The sequence below is a fragment of the Triticum aestivum genome, chromosome 7A (genome assembly GCF_018294505.1).
Source record: "Triticum aestivum cultivar Chinese Spring chromosome 7A, IWGSC CS RefSeq v2.1, whole genome shotgun sequence".
Lineage (NCBI taxonomy): Eukaryota > Viridiplantae > Streptophyta > Magnoliopsida > Poales > Poaceae > Triticum > Triticum aestivum.
Genome location: NC_057812.1, coordinates 320,361,032 through 320,380,113, shown reverse-complemented (window position 1 = coordinate 320,380,113; position 19,082 = coordinate 320,361,032). Strand labels below are relative to the sequence as shown.

At 42.9% G+C, this 19,082-nt stretch overlaps 1 protein-coding gene across 1 annotated transcript; it reads left to right on the top strand.

Annotated features, from left to right (window-relative positions):
• The first annotated feature begins 557 nt into the window (after window positions 1–557).
• Window positions 558–18,125, top strand: LOC123154180 (mediator of RNA polymerase II transcription subunit 15a). The gene is made up of 10 exons (XM_044572965.1): window positions 558–827; window positions 1,519–1,630; window positions 7,639–7,741; window positions 9,666–10,901; window positions 11,712–11,782; window positions 14,362–15,807; window positions 16,648–16,989; window positions 17,172–17,366; window positions 17,439–17,527; window positions 17,633–18,125. Exons 1-10 carry the CDS (start codon window positions 685–687, stop codon window positions 17,832–17,834), a joined length of 3,939 nt encoding a protein of 1,312 aa, XP_044428900.1. The 5' UTR covers window positions 558–684; the 3' UTR covers window positions 17,835–18,125.
• The last annotated feature ends 957 nt before the right edge of the window (window positions 18,126–19,082 follow it).

Below are 19,082 nucleotides of genomic sequence, written 5' to 3'. Positions count from 1 at the left end.
GTACTCTTCTTTTTTCTTCTGATGCGGCTGTGGACTTGGAGCGGGGCTCGTCGTCAGTTGGAGTTGTGGTGCAGGACCACTCTGGCCAGTGTGTGGCCGCGTCATCTGAACCCCTTCCTGGTGTCTCTTCCCCGGAGTTGGCTGAAGCGCTGGCCCTGCGACGGGCCGCTCCGCTGGCCCGCCGGAAGGGTTTCTCGCATGTGATCTTCCACTCTGACTATCTTTCGGTGATCCGAAGGCTGCAATCATCAGTCCGAGACCGTTCCATGGTGGGATCAGTTATCTCTAATATCAAGGCGATTTGTGGAGCTCTGTCGTTTGTGTCCTTCATGCATGTTCGTCGGCACCGTGTTGTCTTACCTCATGTTCTTGTTAGGTCTAGTTTGAGCTCTTTGAGCCTTTGTTTTTATCACTTTGTTCCGAATTGCATCCGGGAGACTCTCTGTAATACGTTTGCTTGATTAATAAAGGCCGATGTTTTTTCTTAAAAAAAGACTAGTAACATTAGTCTAAGTTACTCCGTGCTATGACCAGCCTTAAGGTGACTGCGACGGTCAAGTTAACCACACGACACCACTCGGGCGAAGGCACGCTGCAAGTCCTCGTCGCCGTCCTCCGGTTTTGTATATACACAAATCCACCTCCATCCATCTCCTCGAGACCTACGAATCGCTGATCCCGACCATGGACGCCAACTGGCGGCCCACCCAAGGGTCGGACCCCGCCGCGGCGGCCGCCGGCGTTGACCCGAACGCCCTGCCCGCCGCCGGAGGTGATTGGCGCGCCCAGCTCCAGCCCGAGGCGCGCAGCAGGATCGTCAATAAGATGTAGTGACTCCTCTAATTGATTTGATTTACTTTCCTCTCCCTCTCCCTATAATTGATTTGGTTTGATTCGATCCTTCCTCCGCCTTTCGTTTCAGTAGAAACAAAGAGGAATTTCCTGCGTGTGTTTTCGGGTCAGTTTTGTCATCGATCCATCTGATAGCTTTGATCTAGCCATATCCATAGCGGCACCAACAGATTCGTCGTCGATCTACACACAAGCTCCCAATTTCTGCGCCGTCAAATTCCCCGCTGTGGGAATTCACTAATCAACTTGTACTACGCCTGCTTTGAATCCATCGTATTTACTTCATTAACTAGAATTATATCTCAACAATTACACACGTTTATTCACCAAGAAGTGCTAATTTGTCATGCTACCGAGTATCACAACGTTTGATTACCTAGGGTAAACCATTCTATTACTACTACTGCTCCGGGATGCAATTTTGTTCTGTTCTGAAACTAGAGTTTCTCGTATCCTTTCCCAAGGATAATATGCACATGATCACAAGTCATGACTAAATCAACCCCGAAATTACGCCTTGCTTATAGGAATATGATTGAGAATTGGAGATCTACCTTGCCTGCTCTGCCTACTCGTTCCACTTTGATGCAACACATTTTATCTACACAACACTTTAAAAGCAATGCATCCCCCAAATTTATTCACATTTTTACATCATGTCTGCAGAATGGAAACTCTCAAGAAGCATCTGCCAGTATCTGTGCCAGAGGGACTGAACGAACTTCAAAAAATCGCTGTGCGATTCGAAGAGAAGATCTATACTGCAGCAACCAATCAGGTAATTCAACCTATCTTAACAACTTCTCGGAGCAGAGCACGCATTAGTTATGGGTTTTTTCTTTTAGTAGTCAATAATAGTAGAGCAGACCTGTCCCCAATTGGTGTAATTTTTGTTTACATCATGTCTGAGTGCCTTTAGCAGCCCCCCAGTGAGACCTTGTGTGGCTTTTTAGCTTCCTGATTTTTCTCATGCTTGGGAATAAGTCCATTATTTCTGTGCTGCCGGGACTTGAATTGGGGCCATGGGTGTGTCAAGGTCCACACTCAAACCATCTGGAGCACATCCCAGTTATTTTAGCATTTTCACACTTGTATGTATACGCAATGTAAGTTAATAAGCTACTATGTTTTGAATGCTAGTTACATAATGATAGACAAAACGCTGATCATGATCTTATCACCGATCACATGTTGAATCTTGTAGTATTGTGTACCTTGAGTGTCTTCAGTTAGTTACTCTTCCAATCCATGTTTCTAGTCTACTAGCGGTTGGGGCGCGCCCATGGCGCACCGCCTGAGAGAAAGCTGGGCGCTGCCAGGTTGAGTGCCCCCCTTCCACGTTATTGCATGGTTCTGACTTGAAAACTAACATGAGTACACAACAGTGGAAACAGGAGATAAGAGATCAGCCTTAGGAGTCATAGATATTATTGATATGTCCTTATAGTTTACATCACCGACGACACAAATGACAGTGGTTTAAAGGCAATGCACGCGGCACAAAAGCGGAGGCACAATCAATCAACTTCATGGGAGCCAACGTTCAGCTGATCTTCGGCGTCCGGACCACCAGCTGCTCCCTCATCTCTCTCCTGCATGAGGGCCTCTATCTGGGCAGACCTCATGCTATCTTAGGTCTTGGCGAGGAGAAACAGCAGGCTTAGCCCCATGCTGACCGCTTCCGTGAATGATGCGCTGCTGCTCGCTGCTTTCCATCCTGCTGCACGTACTCAGCAATGCAATAACAGGCAATCTTTCTCAAAGATTAAGCGAACAGAGGCTAGTTGTAATGAGAATTATGAAACTGAAACCACCAATGAGCACACATACCTGAGTCCGTTGACGTGGCCTCGGTCTTGTTGGTGGTGACATCCTCCTGTCAGCTGCCGCCTTTCTTGCCGAGCTCGTCATAGAATGAGATGTCAATAATTAAGATGCACTCCAATTTCCTCATCGCTGTAGTGATAACAAGAGAAAGTAGTCTGAGAACCATTCCAATGCTGCTCGAGAAGCATAACTAAAGTACTAAACATGTCATACAGAAAAGCAAAGCTTCGAAAGAACTGCAGTCCCACCTGAGAAACAAGCAGATCTGCTATAGTAGAGAGGGGCACGAGGACGTCGTCGAGGCCGAGAAGCTCAGCATCTTCTCCTGTCCATACCAGGGGCTGCCGCCGCCGCCTTGTATGGTGCCTAGTATGTTGAGAGAAGCATGAAGCTTATTTCTGCCGCATAGCTCAAACCGAATAATAATGAATCTATATAGCTGCCATGCTCTTCAGAATTTAATTACTCATTGTTAAATTAATGTCAAAATCAAACAAGGAGAAAATCATCGACAAACCAGCAGTATATTCTTCTAAGTACCAGACCGTGCATAAATCTTAATGCAGAGCAAAATACTAAAATATTAATACAAAATGATCAAGGAAATGCTGAACATAAGTGAAAAAGATACAAGTTTACCACCAAGCACAAAGGTGTACCTTCATAGATAGCTGGCTTGTCAACATGAGAAGAGACACGGTGATAAACAACATTTGCTCCTCTAGTGGACTTGCTATGCTCAGTGTGGATCTTGTACTCAACATAGAATCCAGTATGACCTATTATAAAACAAAGAATTCATTTTTAACATCAGTATGAATTAGGCGCAACTCTGGCCAACGGCATTGAATCTGATCGATCGATGTAAAGAAACATGCCAAGTGGGAAACTAAACATTATTCACAGATGACTTAAAGAGAAACCAGACATGCACATTTAAAGTTGCGAACTTTTTTCAGGAGTCCCAGCAACATGTCGGTTGAATGGAACTTTCATGAGCTTCATCTATCATAATGACAGTATTAAAACAGAAAAACATGGATTGGTATGTGAATAACGTAAAACCAGTATGGAAACATCCAACTGAAAATTTTGTTTTTACTCCACTATGATTATCACAACAAATGTGTAATCACAATAACGACATAAATTTAATCAAACATGACATGTCACAATTTGTTTGTACTGCCAGCTTTAGCGACTTTAGATGGTTATACAAAATAGAGCATAGGTGGATCTTGATAGCATGGGAAACATTAAGGCAACTCTAATAACAAATACATAAATTAACTTCAGTACAAACACGATGATTTTGGATATAAGTACTCAACCACAAATTCACTTGCCAAACTATGAAATCATATGTGTAACAATAGTATACAGCGATGAAAATATTGCCCCAGTTTCACCGACACAGTGCCGCATCAGTTAGCCAGCTGGTCCGGCCAGACATGCATGCAGACCAGAAATAACAGCAGTCTAATAATCTTACAGCATCATCTCTTGACCGCCACACCTTGTTCTAACCAACCTAAGCATGTTTGATGCATGCTTACCAAGACAGAAACATGCCAATAGAAGAGACCCCACATTGTTTTACCTGTAGCCTTACAAGACATGCCAATAAAACTTGCCGAACTTCAGATGAGCCAAACAAAAAAAAACTACCACATCTCCCTATTTTTCAACATTGTACCCCATGGCCATCCCTACGCTCTCGATTCCAAGGCAAAGTTACTCTTCTTCCTAGGACCCTAAAAGAACATGCACTGTAAGCTTGCCCTTTGCATCTCGAATCAAAATATACGTATGCAAAAATAAGGATGCCGACTTACAAAATAATTACTTTGCACTGAATTTAGCATTAACTTATGTGCCATATCGTTGGACAAAAAATAGTAGTGCATGCAGTACTTCTGTAAAGCAAGTTCAGTCCAGTTCCTTAGCAAAATGGTGCATTCTAAGTACTTCTGTCATTCTGTGTACTTGTTTAACAGTTGAGTCTACAGTTTATGTAAAGGATAGCCAGACCATACTGAGATTGCTCTCGGATGGAGGATGTGAGGAGCCAAGAAATGCCTATTCTTGCAAAATTCATGATCTGGCATGATAGGTAATGCACTTACCATCAGGATGCCCAACGCCATGAGATCACTTTCAGTCATGTGACATATGGCCGCCATGTCAACCTGCAACACAACAATTGTCAACCAAAGAAGAAGAAAACAATGCAAAGATTTAGTTAAATAGTCAAACCTCCTTTGACTGGAAGGTAATAGAATACTTCTCAAGTCCCAAGTGATTTCAGAAAACTGTCGAGTGGAGTTTCAGCCTATAAGCGTTCCCATAAGAATAGATGTTAGAACAGGAAGCAAATCAAGCCAGAAAGTATATTTAAAGTCTCCAACTATGCAAGCTCACTATTTAAAATTGGTGGCTTCCGCGATTGGAGTCGAGCGTGGTTAGACATTTGGGGCGCCTAGTGCCTGGTCCAAGTCTGACCAGGACTTCTCGGGAACTCCCAAGGCCTGGTGATTATTGATGAGGATCAAGAGTTAGAAATATATCCATCACTAAAATAGCCAAACGGTTTCCTCCCATGAAGTAGTAGCTCATTGAGAATTTGTTTAAAAATTATGTAAAGCAAACTCTATATAATACTGTCAATTAAAGACCTGCACACCAGTAGGGAGATAGACAAGCAAAAGAAGCTTACAAGAGAAAATAACACTTGCCTCTGGTCTTTCCATATTTAGCCATGCTTTAGAACTGGTAAATAAGTGTTGCATCCCATTATCTTACCAATTGCAACAACATTAAATATCTGCAAAAGCACCAAAGACTGAAATTAACAGATGGGTCTACGTTACTGAAACTCAATATCATCTTGGGAAAATAATTACCAGTGCCCGCTGCTCAAGCAATTGGCATGATATAATTAGGCAAGCACATAAATACATACTCCATTGGAATGTTAAACTTAAGAAGAATCTATTTTTCGGTTAAATAAACAACAACAATCATGGCAAAAGATGCTATCAAGAGGAATTATCTTAAATAATATTTAGCAATCACAGAAAGGAGAGGAAGGGTGAGACAAACGAAAGTGCATGCATACAACTATCCATTGATGGTCCAAGAAGAGAAGCTCTAACAGTAAGGCATTGGAAGAAAGTGGAACGGAAAATCAGGAAGAAAGAAGTGCATGTGTACATGTACATGTGTCGTGCTTCTCTTGTTGATGCCTTCTTGTTCGTTGGGTCGACGGATGGTGACGCTGGAGCAGGACAGAGCTGGTTGTCTCTGCGGCCCATGCTGCTTATGCCGAGGGAGACCTACACTTTCAGACTCACAACGAGATCATCTTCAAGCACATCACCAGCACTCCCTGAATTTCCATCGAGCGAAACGTGATGAGAACTAAGTACTGCCACAACACAATCATAGCTAAAAATAGAGAGCTGTGGAACAATATGTAATGTGTATTAATTTTATCACGGGTAGCAGACAAGCAAAGAGTGGTTGTACCTGAGTTCTAAACTGGCAACCTGCACATGCGTGTTTCTCTAAATTTATTCTGAATACAAAAACAACTTTAGATTTTGCTACATCTGTATGCATCATCTCTAAAATAGAAACAGAGTTACCTGTATGTGTTGGTTAGTGAAGAAGAAAGCTCACTCCGTGTCAAGGTGGTGCCTTGCGGCAACGGGGGATCTGGAGTGCGACCTGTTCATAGGCGTTTAAAACTGCAGAGAACCATGACAGGAAACAAGAAACGCACTACCTAGCAGGCATGGGGGCGCACCTCGACGATCTCCATGGCGTCCCGAGAAGAAGCTCCTCCTCGAGCACCTCTGTCGCGGATCTATGGAGAAGAGGGGATCCTGGACGAGCTCCTCTCCCGGCGGCAAGATGAGGATCTGCGACGACGTCCTGGTCAACGCCATCACCTCGCCTCCAACTTGCGCAGGTCGCGCCTGCCCAGATTTCGCACCACTGCCCACCGGTTCTCCAGATCACGCTCGGCCACCGCGCTGTCTTGGCTCGGCTCTGCCCATGATGGCCGCCATGTCCGCGTCGCCGTTGGCCGCTGCTGCTCCTCCACTGCGGGCCGCCGCAGCTCTCTGCCTGTCGTTGCTGCCATGAGGCCGTCGGCCACCGCCGCTCCTTCGGCAGCCGCATCCAGTCGTTGCTGTGGAGCCTGGGGCAGGAGGAGGAGAGGGCATGAGCGCAAGGGAGGGCGGCGGCGGTAACCCTAGCCGGGTGCGAGGGGAGAAGCACTCGTTTTTGTTTTCTTTTTGTATGTCTTTGTTCGTTCGGTAAAACCTGGCGCAGTAAAAATAGACAGGTGAACACCGCGAGGAGTCGCCCTTACCGCGACGCTTATTGTGTTTGATGTGTCCATGCATCCAAATTTGTTATAAAATGAAATAAAACTTTCTTCTGTTAAAAGGATAGACCCAAGTCCACGGGATACAGAATGGTATACAATCATTTATCTTGGACCGAAAATCAAACAAGACCTTACTCCCTCCTTCCCTCTGTTTGAACAACCTTCATCGTAATTGCATGTACTCCAGGCTGGTAAAGAAATATCAAATGTATTTATTTTGGTTGTGGTGTATCAATTATCACTATTTCCATTTTGAATTTCTGTTCCTCTGGCTTATTTGTGGCAAACCTTGGAGCAGCCTACGACTGTTCATCATATTGCCCAACTCAGTTATGGTGAATATTTGTTTATTTGATAAAGTTAGGGAACACTGTTTTGATTTGGGTTTTCTGTTCACATCACTTATTTGAGGCAGTGTGTTTTGCTGCCTAGGTGACTTTTTTTGAATTCAAATGTTAAAGCTGAAACATCTTCTCGACTGTGCTAAACTTCTAATCACACCAGAACTGTTGGTTGCAATAATTTGGTATATAACTTACATCATTTTCTTTTGTATTATTCAGTCTGATTATTTGCGGAAGATTTCTCTGAAAATGCTCTCTATGGAGACGAAGACACAACAGGCTCCTGGAAATGTTCAAGTGATACCAAATCAAAACAACTCTGGTAAGGTACCATATATATAGTAAATAGAGGTTGCATATTTTATTGTTCACTTGAATGTCAATATTTTTATTGCATCATGTGCTGAGATTATGTGCTTTATTACATAAAATCACCCTCCACCCTTCAGCATAATGTACAAGAATTTTGCATCTAGCTTGTGTCATGTGTACGTAGTTATTGAACCCGGAGCGATACGGTAAGTGCCTCAATTCAGTGGTCAGACCTCCGGTTCCGCGGTCCAACCTGTTGGTTCAATAAATATTATTGCACGGTTTTTTCTGCTAGATAACAAACAAACAGCCTAGTTAGTTATTCGATTGGGGCAGTCCCCCTTTCTACCTTAAAGATGGTCTGATTCTTTGCACATACAGAATATTTTGTTGACCCCTGATCCAGCGCTCGATTGGGTTGTTCAACCGGGTTTTCGCCGGTTCACAGCAGGCTGATTGGATGAACAGCCTTCACTGTGAACTGGATTGGAACACGGCTTGGTTCTGGTATATTCTTGCCAGACCAGTGGTCTGGTCGTTTTTAATAAGGATGCATGTGTCAGCATGAGTATTGAAAAAGATCCATTTTTTAAGTTGAGCTATTGCAAAAGTTCCCTTTCAATCTTGAACTCGGAAACTGGTTGTTTTTAACCATGAACTACCAAATCAGTTTTCTTTACCCCCTTAGCCCTAATCATGGTGGTTTTATGCTGATGTGGCATCAACTTATACACCTTAGCAGCAATTTAAGAAATAGAATATTAAAAGTTTGAGAACATCAGAAAAAAAACCCATAACCAGTGTTCTTCTAAAAAAAAGGATATTCAGGTTGGCTATTTGGAAAAACGTTTTCTTTAACTAGGGGACTCGAAGAACAGTTTTTCACACTGGCTAGCAACAAGTCATCAGTTGACTATTGAACCCTTCTCAATTTTCAAAATAATTAAGATTTTACCAAAGAAAATTATTTTTAATTTCCTTTTTCTTTTATATTCTAAGCATAACCTTTAGTTAAGTTGCTGAGGTATATTGTGATGCCAATGGCATATGTCTACAATGTGCCTTCTGAGTCAGCAGAAACCACTTGTGATAGGACAAAAGGGGTAAAATGAATGGATTGAACAGTTCAAGGTTAAAAACAACTGATTTCAGAGTTAAGATTAGAAAGTGAACTTCTGCAACCGTTCAGAATTAAAAAGTGGGTTTCTTCCAGGAAGTTGATTAATGTTGTGAAACCACACCAGTGGTGGAGCTAGCGACAGATAACTGAGGGGGCAAATGACGAAATATAATTTTCTAAAGGGACCATAAACTATATTTCTCTCAATTTGTGACACCCAAATACTGAAATACATTGCTTCTTCACAAAAAAAATCCAAGAGCTGGGGGGGGGGGGGGGGGGCATGGCGCCTGCAGTAATACACATAGCTCCGCCAGTGAACGACACACTCATGGATTGATTATACCATATGATAGGTTAAATGTAACTTAGCTTCATGTTGGAGTTAGGTTGCAATGCTGCGACCATTCAGTTACAGTAACATGTGGACCATCTTCTGCTCTTTGTAGAATTGTGTTTATGCTCTCCTTGCTACTACTCAGCTGTGATCTGCTTCTCAGTTTGTCGCAAAGGAACTAGCCATTAGCTGTTAAATCAGTTGATCAGCTCTGAGCTGTACTTACGTTGACTCCCGTCTTAACGAAAAGATACGCAAACACTTGTTTGCATGCTCACTAAAACAAATCAGGTTGACAGCCCTTTAAGGCTTTAATTGCTCTGGCACATGTTTTTTTCTCATTGAAAATGCAGAACTTCCTAATTTGATCTGTAAGATGCTGCTTTCAGCGCTTTGTGTGCCTGTTACAGTTCCGCAAGAAGTATTTATTCACAAGATACTTTCTTAACACACTATATGACACCTTTTCTAAAACAGCTCATGGACTCCCACCACAAGGCAGCAATCAAGCACAAACATCAGTAATTCCTTTGATGTCTCAGCAACAGGCCCGGCAGCCAAATAGCTCTACATCTGTACAAGCTTCTTCCCTCGCTAATATCGGACAGAACTTGCCAGGTGTCAACCAAACATCAACGATGCAGAACGCGTCTGTCATGCCACAGAACACAATGAATAATGGCTTGGTGCAAGGTACTTCACAAGATATTTATGCTGCACAAAGGCAAATGGCAGGAAGGCAGCAACAGCAACAATCACAACAATTAATTTATCATCAGCAGCAAATGCTTATGAAGCAGAAATTGCAGCAGAATTCACTTATGCAACCGCATATTCAGCAGCAGCAGTCTTTGTTGCAGCCAACACAGACGCAATCTTCACAGCAATCCATGATGCAAATGTCATCTGGCCTTCACCCTGGGCAGTCTACCGTTCCACAGACGCAGCCAATGGCCATGCAGTCAGCTACTCAGAGTGGTATTCAACAGAATCAATTGAATTCCGTACAACAATCTGTGCAATCATTGCTCCAGCAACCTCAGCAATCTGTTGGGAGGCAGCAGCAACAAGCACAGCCCTCCATGCATCAACAGCCTTCTTTGCAGAGTCCGCAGCCCAATATTCCTTTACAACAGCAGCATCAACAGTTGATGGGACAGCAACCAAATGCACAACAAAATCAGCTAATTGGACAACAGAATGGTGCTATGGAGATGCAGCAGCAACAGAGGCTACCAGTTCAGTCAAATAATCTCTTGAATGTGCAGCAAACACAGCAGATGTTGAACCAGACGTCTATGCCTTTGCATCAGCCGCAACAATTGGGCTCTCAGTCAAACATGTCGAGTCTACAGCAGCAGCAACAAAATCAACAGCCGCAGCAGCTTCTTGGGACTGTACCTAATGTTTCAAACATGCAGCGGATGCATATGCTCCAAACAAAAGTTCAGCAACAACAGCATGCTCAGCAGCCACCAATGGGTTTGATGCAACCTCAGTCTCAACACAACCAACTTCAACAATCGCAACAGCATCTTATGTCGCAGTTCCAGTCTCAGCCTAACCAACTACAACAGCAATTAGGGATGCAGCAATCCTCCATGCAGCAAAGACTTCAAACTTCAGGAGGCATGCTCTTGCAACAAAATAACATGGATCAGCAAAAACAATTTATTCAGGCACATAGGGGCCTTCAAGAAGTTTCCTCTAGTAGTAAGTTTTCACATGCGCTTTGTTTGTAGATCCATTGTATGCTCTTATTGTTCTCCCTTTTTTTCCCTCCTTGTTCTTGTGTCTATCTTCCTGTTGTGTTACTTTCTTGTACAGTTCAAACTAACTTATTGATCTGGCCTCTCATTATTTTCGCCTTACATAGTACTCCCTCCGTTCCTTTATGTAAGGTGTATTTGCTGTTGTAGTTGGTTAGGCTGATTATCCCTAATCCTCCATGCAGCAATCCTCTTGCAACAAACAGATTATGAAATTAATGTTTATGGTACATGAACTAGCTTGAAATTAATGAAACTTCTTTGGAGATGACAACCAGATTCATAATTCAGATGTATTTATATGCTTTTGACGAGTAAAATGCACCACAGGTCCTAGAACTATCGAGGGGGTGTCAAGTTATCCCTAAAGCTTCAAAACTGCATTTCACTCTTTTTTTACCTGCAGTAAGGTGGATAGAATGACAGCTCGAAGATGGAATTATGTACTATGATATTTAGTGATCAAGTACTCTGTAATCATCATGTTGACTAAACTGACCTTATTGATCTTCTGTTACTCTCGTTCACTACATTGTTTTTTCTTGTTTGTTGGATTTGTTTCTGAAAATGATACTGTATTGTGCAATGATCATGATGACAAAGCGGACCATATTGATCTTCTGTGATTCTTCATTTTGGTTCACAAGTCTTCCAATTGCCCCTGCATTCCATCCTACAATGTTCTTCTAGCTTGTTATTTGTTGGCTTGTTCATTGTATCCTGGTACTCTTTGACAATCTTGCTTGTTATGCAGCATCTGCGGACTCTACTGCTCAAACAGGCCATGCAGGTGCAGGTGATTGGCAAGAGGAGATATATCAAATGGTGAGACATCATACTTAATTACTGATATCGTCATTTTTGGTACTCCCTTTCATGGAACTTCCTAAAATTCGTAGACAGTGGCCCCTAGAACAAAGAGGTTAGAAGATGAAACAACCTGCCAATTCCTCTTCTGGAATTGGAACCGGAATTTCATACAACGCAATAGTCTAGTGTGTAGGTGCACCACATTCTGGCAATCTTATAAGATCCCGGCTCATCTGTCTGAACATTCTGGCAGTTTTCTTATAAGATCCTGGCTCATCTGTCTGTATGCCTGGCTACTATCAAGGCTGCACCGCTCGACGGGGGAGGTCGTGGTAGCATATATATGAACAAAGCATACAGATGGCTTTGAATTGCGTCATCGGACGAGACCCTTGACGCTCGCCAGGCCCTTACGCATGTGTCCTTAAGTGCTTGCCAACGAGCCGAAACCGGCATGCATTACTACGGCAGTTCGCGAGACTCTGTCTATGCATTGAAAGAGAGACTGCCCTGCTCTCATGAATCTGAAGCTACTGCACGACACCCATGAGACTATATCACACGAGCCGTACACGGACAGACAAATGCGGTTCACAGACACGTGACTGACGTGCTACGTATCACAAGGATATGCGCGATATACAGAAGGATACGTATACGATGCGTAGGTTCAACGCATGGCTGTCATAGGTTCCTCCCAGGCATACACATGGACCTGTCACGGCTAGCGGACCAAAGCTGTGTCTGTCTCGCCGACGCGGTCACTTGTGAAAACGGGACGTAACGGCCTGCCCGTACATATCGAAACCTACACAACATGCTGGTCGACCGGTGGAACCTGTGATGTACAGATTCTTGTGACGGCGAATCCTTCGTCAGCACACACTGGGCAGGCTTTTTGTCAGACCATTATGCATAAAGTGGCCAGAACCGGCTTGCCACCACAGCTCAGTTAGCCCATCACATGGGTTTCAGACGGTACCACACCAGGCAGCTAGTGCGAATCACGAAGCGAGGCAACTGTACCGATAGCTCTTTCTAGGGTAAGCTATGATAGAAAATCCTCCTCGAAAAGATAAATCCCGAAGGTTCGGATTTTGCCCATGGAAAATCAACCGGTTTTTATGGCAACTTTAGTTAACGCGAGGATGACAAGTTTAGTTCACACGCCTGGCAATTTCCTGGCAAAAAAAACTGCGGGTGGAATTGCCATGCTTACCAACTGAACTTGCCATCCTTGCGTCAACTAAAGTTGCCATAAAAAACTTTCGATTTGCCATGGGCAAAATCTGAACGTTTGGGACTTAGCGCGGTCCTATATATATGTATATATACTAGGAAACATACCCGTGCGTTGCAACGGGAGAAAAAAAAACTTTTCATGTCCTTAGCTCATACCTCATGGACTCCTTCGTTACAACACCATGAAAGAAAAAAAGCACCTGTTTTTACAACTCCATATATTATTTGTATATAGTTGTACACAATACATCATAAGGGATATCGAGAAATAGCACTGCAAATATTCATCGGGTTTGATAAGGTGGTATCTTCGCATCTGATCATGAATGTTTCGGGAAATTGCTCATGGTGGCGATGATGTTGGCATACCTTATTTACAGGAGCTCAAGGTCTACACAATGTCATCTCCCTCTCCGATTTCGGTCGATGTGTTTGTGGTTCCGGTCCGGGCACCACCTTATTTTTCTTGTTGCCTTGCTGATAAGATTGAGGTGTTGAGCATTTTATCTAACAAATAATTCAAGTATGATCAGGTTAATGGTAAGAAATAATAATAAAGTATAAATGTACCTCCCTTGCGTCGGTATATCTAATCAGCCGGGTCTTGCATCGTATCTCTCATTGAGAATCTGCTACATGCTTTCTTTTATCATCTATAGGTAGAATCATCCAGCAGCCAGCTTCTGAATATGTGCAGGTTCTGCACGTATATAAATTGGTGTGATTGCACACAAGGAGTCGAGGTGGTACTATTTTAGAATGGGACGAAACCTTCCAAGCAAGAAGCAACAGAATCATTCTAGCTCAGCTGGCATCAAGCTAATTAGTTGGTGCGGAGGGCGCGAGTTCGATTCTACGTACTCGCAAACAATTTTTGGGTACTCAGTTAATGATCCGGCTGAGTTGGGCCGCTGACATCACGTTTCTTTTTTTTCTTTTAACGAAACTATTACGATGCCTCGCCCAGTCTACCAAGGGGACGACGGACGAAACCTGTTTGACCAAGGACGGACGAATTTACGGTGGTAAGAAGCAATAGCCCCTTTATTAGTAGGTATAGATTATATGTACATGGAATTCTGTATGAATGGGGGGTATGGAGCATACATCCATAGAGTATGTAGGTGTAGTAAATCCTCAAGGCAGTTAGCAATCTTTTTTAAAGCGATTTTATTTAATGGGCATCATAGTTTCTTATGTTATTTTAGATCTGTATGCTTCTAAAAGTACTTGAAGTACCTTGCCAGAGCCATATTTGCTGACTTAGACAAACCATGATCTATTAGCTGTTCTGTTTTCATCTCTATATAGTTTCTGCGCCAAACTTATGTATATGTGGTCTTTGTCAACAGATTAAGAGCTTGAAGGACCAATACTTTGCAGAACTCAGTGAATTGTTCAATAAGATATCTGTGAAGCTACAGCATGTTGACAGCATTATACCACCTCAAAAGCCATCTGAGCAGTATGATAGAATGAAGAGCTTTAAAATAATGTTGGAACGTATATTACAAATGCTGCAAATTAGCAAGAGTACCATCCAACCTGCTATGAGGGACAAAGTTCCTCAATACGAGAAACAGATTATCAGTATCTTGAATTCACAAAGAAGGAAGCCAGTACAGCCACAAATACAGCAACACTTCCAGCCACCTGCAGGACAAGCTCCTAATTCTAGCATTTCACAGCAGCAACAGCCTTCCCAAACTTTGCAGCAGCATGATAGTCATACTAATCCTCAAGCAAGTTTGTCAAGCATGAGCACTGGGTTACAGTCCTCTAGTGCAGCTGGTATCCAGCATGTACCTGCGCCTCCAACAAAGAACTTCAGTGCCCCCACACAGCAAAATGGTGCAAACATACAGCATCAGGCTGACTCTAATTTGGAGACTGCTCAAGGAGGCAATTTCAATTCTTTGCAGCATGGTTCAGTGAGTAGTGCATTACAACAGGGAAGCACTGTGCCGATGCAGGGAACAATGAATACACAACTGCAGACAAGTAGTAGCATGTTATCTCACAACTCAATGAGTACGATGCAACCTAACGGTAACTCCATGCAAGCAAATGCAAGTTCATTTCTGCAGCTGAAGCAGCAACAGCAGGATCATCAAATGATGCAGAGTCAGCAAATGAAGCGTCAGATGTTTCAACAGTACCAGCAAAAGCAACAAATGCTTCAACAGCAGCTCCCAGTACAGCAACACTTGCAGAAACAGCAGCCAGTACAGATGCAGATTCCACAGCTTCATGCTGGAAATGACGTTAACGAGGTAAAGGTTAGACAAGGAACTGCAATGAAACCTGGTATGTATCAACAGCACTTGGGCCAACGCAGTAACTATTATCATCAGCAGTTGAAACAGAGTGGTGCTTTCCCAATTTCGTCACCACAAAACAACCTTCAAGCATCATCCCCACAAATTTCTCACCATTCTCCTCAGGTTGATCAGCACAATCCATTGCCATCTCAAGTCAAGACTGGGACACCCTTGCATTCAGTTAACTCACCATTTGTTCCATCACCATCCCCGTCTATCGCCCCTTCTCCTATAACAGTGGATTCAGACAAACCACACTCCAATATATCATCACTTACTAATACTGGGCAGGCTGGACATCAGCAAACATCCCTAGTGCCACAAACACAATCGATTGCTGTGAACACACCAGGGATATCAGCATCGCCCTTGCTAGCAGAATTTACAAGCGTGGATGGAAGTCAGGCTAACATGCCAACTCAAGCTCCAACCAAATCAAGTGCAGTAGAAAGGCCTCTGGTTCGCTTACTTAAAGCAGTAAGTATCCTGTGAACTTTATATTTACTTTCTGTGTATTCTTTTGTGCTTTAATTGGTGTTGTTCTGAATGTACCCCCCCCCCCCCCCCCTCCCCGACTCCAGAAAGAAGGCACACACACTTTTCAAAATTCAAGTTTTACCATAAACTTAATGAATGAAATGTGGGTACATGTCACATAAGTTATACCATTAAATTCGTATCGGAAAGAATTTTCTAATGGTAAAGTTACATAACTTATATATTATATTGTTCTAATTGATGGTCGAAGTTAAATCTTGAAAAGCGTGCAGGTCCTCCTTTTGGAGTAAGAGGGAGTATTGTAAAACTTGACGATAGCCAGACTGTTCTGAAGCGTACTGGCATAAAAAGAATGAGGGCCAAGAATGGCAATTCGATTATAGGAGTTAGATATATCATTCCCTTTACTGGTCCACTAAAATTAACTAGTTGCTCAAATGATAGGAATTTCACATAATCATTTTTGTTCTTACCATCTGAAGATCTGAAAGCATGTTAAGTGTAACATGAAAATATGTTACTCCACTTCGGTCAACTAGTTTTTCACATGATGGCGATGCTGCCTATCCATGTCCATTCTTGCTATCCTAATATTTGAAAGTTCATGTGAAAACAAAAAGAATTGACCTGGTTTCATTACTTCTGTTGATTTTTACTGTAAAGGATCCAGAATTTTTGTCTGGTAGTCTGTTCTGCTTTTGTGGTAAATACATAAGAAGCCATTTACACTGTTCAGTTTAGTCCTTTAAATTAGTTGATACATGGTCTTCCAGTTATTATCTTTTGCCTGTTTTATGTTCAACGGTGTGTTACATGCAGTTGCGAACAACACAGCGCGAGTCTCTTAATGCTGCAGTTAGCGACATTCGATCTGTTGTCAGCATGATTGACAGGATTGCTGGGTCAGCACCTGGTAATGGCTCGAGAGCTGCTGTTGGTGAAGATTTAGTTGCTATGACAAAGTGCCGGTTACAAGCCAGGAATTTTATAACAAATGATGGAAGTGGTGCATCGAAGAAAATGAAGCGTGATACAAGTGCCATGCCTCTTAATGTGTCATCAGCTGGAAGTTTCAACGATAGCTTCAAGCAAACATTTAGTGTAGATACCCCTGATCTACAATCAACTGCAACCTCACAGGCCAAGTGGCAAAAAATTGAGGTATGTTATTAAGATTATCTGTTGAGAAACAAGAGAACGTTATTTTTATCCAGTAGTTATACTTGAAGCAGTGGTTATTTATTTATTTACTTTTTCTATAGAAGGGAAGGGAATGTAGTTCTTTGACTGGTAATTGTTGGCTACCTTGCATTTTCACTGGCATTTGGTCCATGTTTGTGCAGGTAAATCATGCTCTCTTGGAGGAGATCCAGGAGATAAACCAACAGCTCATAGACACGGAGCTCCATGTATGCGAGGACGATGCCGAGTCATTCGCTGGTACATGTGAAGGAGCTGAAGGGACAGTCATCAAATGCACATTTACTGCTGTGGCTGTTAGTCCGAGCTTGAAGTCCATTTTTGCATCTGCACAGATGGTAAGCTTTTGAAAGCACACTATGTTGTGGATCTATTTCATCTGCTCATTTCTTCTTGTTGGAATGTGCTAGAGCCCAATTATGCCGTTGAGGTTGCTTGTTCCTGCTAGCTACCCTAAATGCTCCCCGGTGCTCCTCGACAAGTTTCCGGATGAACAAAGGTCCGTAGTCACTCTGTCCATTAGTCCCCGTGTAACACCATGTCCTAGTGTAGCTTATTATTAAGTGAAGATTGAACTAACTGTGCTGCAATGGACCCGCACCAGAAACTCGGAAGACCTGTCTATGAAAGCAAAGTCAAAGTTTAGCATATTACTGCGGGGTCTAGCTGAGCCCATGTCGCTGCGAGAAATCGCAAGGACATGGGATGCTTGTGCACGCAAAACCATTGCAGAGTATGCTCAGAAGACTGGCGGAGGAAGTTTCAGTTCGAGTTATGGTTGCTGGGAAAGTTGTGTAGGTGCTTGATCCGGCTCTTATGTTTTGTGTTGGCGTCAAACTTCATTTTACGTGCTCAAGTGCAGTTCCGATCCCTTGGTGGTTATAGTTACCTTTATACAACAGTTGAGCAAATACACGTGTGCTGTATTTGTGATTGTATTTATACAAGCTCACTGTTGGCTTGATAGTTAGAGGTCCTTTTGTGCTATATTATTCATATTTGTTATGAGTAGTTGTGAGTAAATATATTAGTAGTAAACGGAAAATCTAAATGATGAACGTTACCCTTATTAGAGGTATTCTCGACCACTTTGCTCTCAGGATATTTTTCACCTAAAAAGTAGGTAGGGAGGTGAACTGGCAACCTCAACTGAACTATTCTGGCGACCAACTTGGCTAACAATTTCTTTTCTTTTACTAAAAGACGTGTTTGTTTCACTGTTTTTTGGTACAGTGCTATGCAAAACCGTTACCGTGTTTGGTTTCAGGTAGGCCTGATTAGGGGCTAGTTCTTTTGGCGGCTTTTAAAATAAGCTGCCCCTTCCTAGCATATTTTATAATCCGCCCTCAATATTCGTTGGGTCTTGCAAACTACTACCTCCGTAACAAAATATTGACAAAATGTAAGATGTCGTCTTACATTTTGATATAGAGGGAGTAGTTTAGAGGTAACCAGTTCGCAATCAAACTATACATCAATACAAAGACCATTGCACCTGTAGCTGACCGGCGAATGATACCGTCTTGATATGTTTTTCTCGCTTTGACACTGTTGTTGCCGCAATGTTTTTCTCGCTTTGACACTGTTGTTGCCGCAATGTTGCTCAGAAAGGAAAAGAATGTTCCTGTCGCTATTGGCACAACGATCATGTAGCTGCCATCGATAGTTGCCGCACACACGGGCACGCGAAAAAGGTGTTGAAATATAACCCTTGCGGTTATAGGGGATAATCCCTGCTCCCTAACCGTCACACGTACGGCGATGGTTCCTGGAACGATGCCTTTACAAGCCATCGTGTCCCTGTTAGGCGACTGTTCCCATTGTATAAAGGGGACGGTTAAAACTCAGTCGACTGAGTTTTAAGGAAGTCAAAGTCGATGTATCTAGCCTTCGATCGATTTCTGTTTAAGATTCGGGGTCGTTATTTCCTTGTGTTGTACCGGCCTGTTTTAGTTGTGTCGCCGACCCATTGCCTTGTTTCTTTTTTCTTTTCTTGCCTTCTCTTCTATTCTTTGTGTTGGACAGAGATGCCCCATGGGTGGCCGTGACGGGTG

Bases quoted from the DNA above. Each gene is read 5' to 3' on its own strand.
- LOC123154180 (XM_044572965.1), top strand. From the start codon at position 685: ATGGACGCCAACTGGCGGCCCACCCAAGGGTCGGACCCCGCCGCGGCG. The intron at 828-1,518 runs GTAGTGACTCCT...TCATGTCTGCAG, and splicing joins AGCAGGATCGTCAATAAGAT to AATGGAAACTCTCAAGAAGC. The intron at 16,990-17,171 runs GTATGTTATTAA...ATGTTTGTGCAG, and splicing joins CCAAGTGGCAAAAAATTGAG to GTAAATCATGCTCTCTTGGA.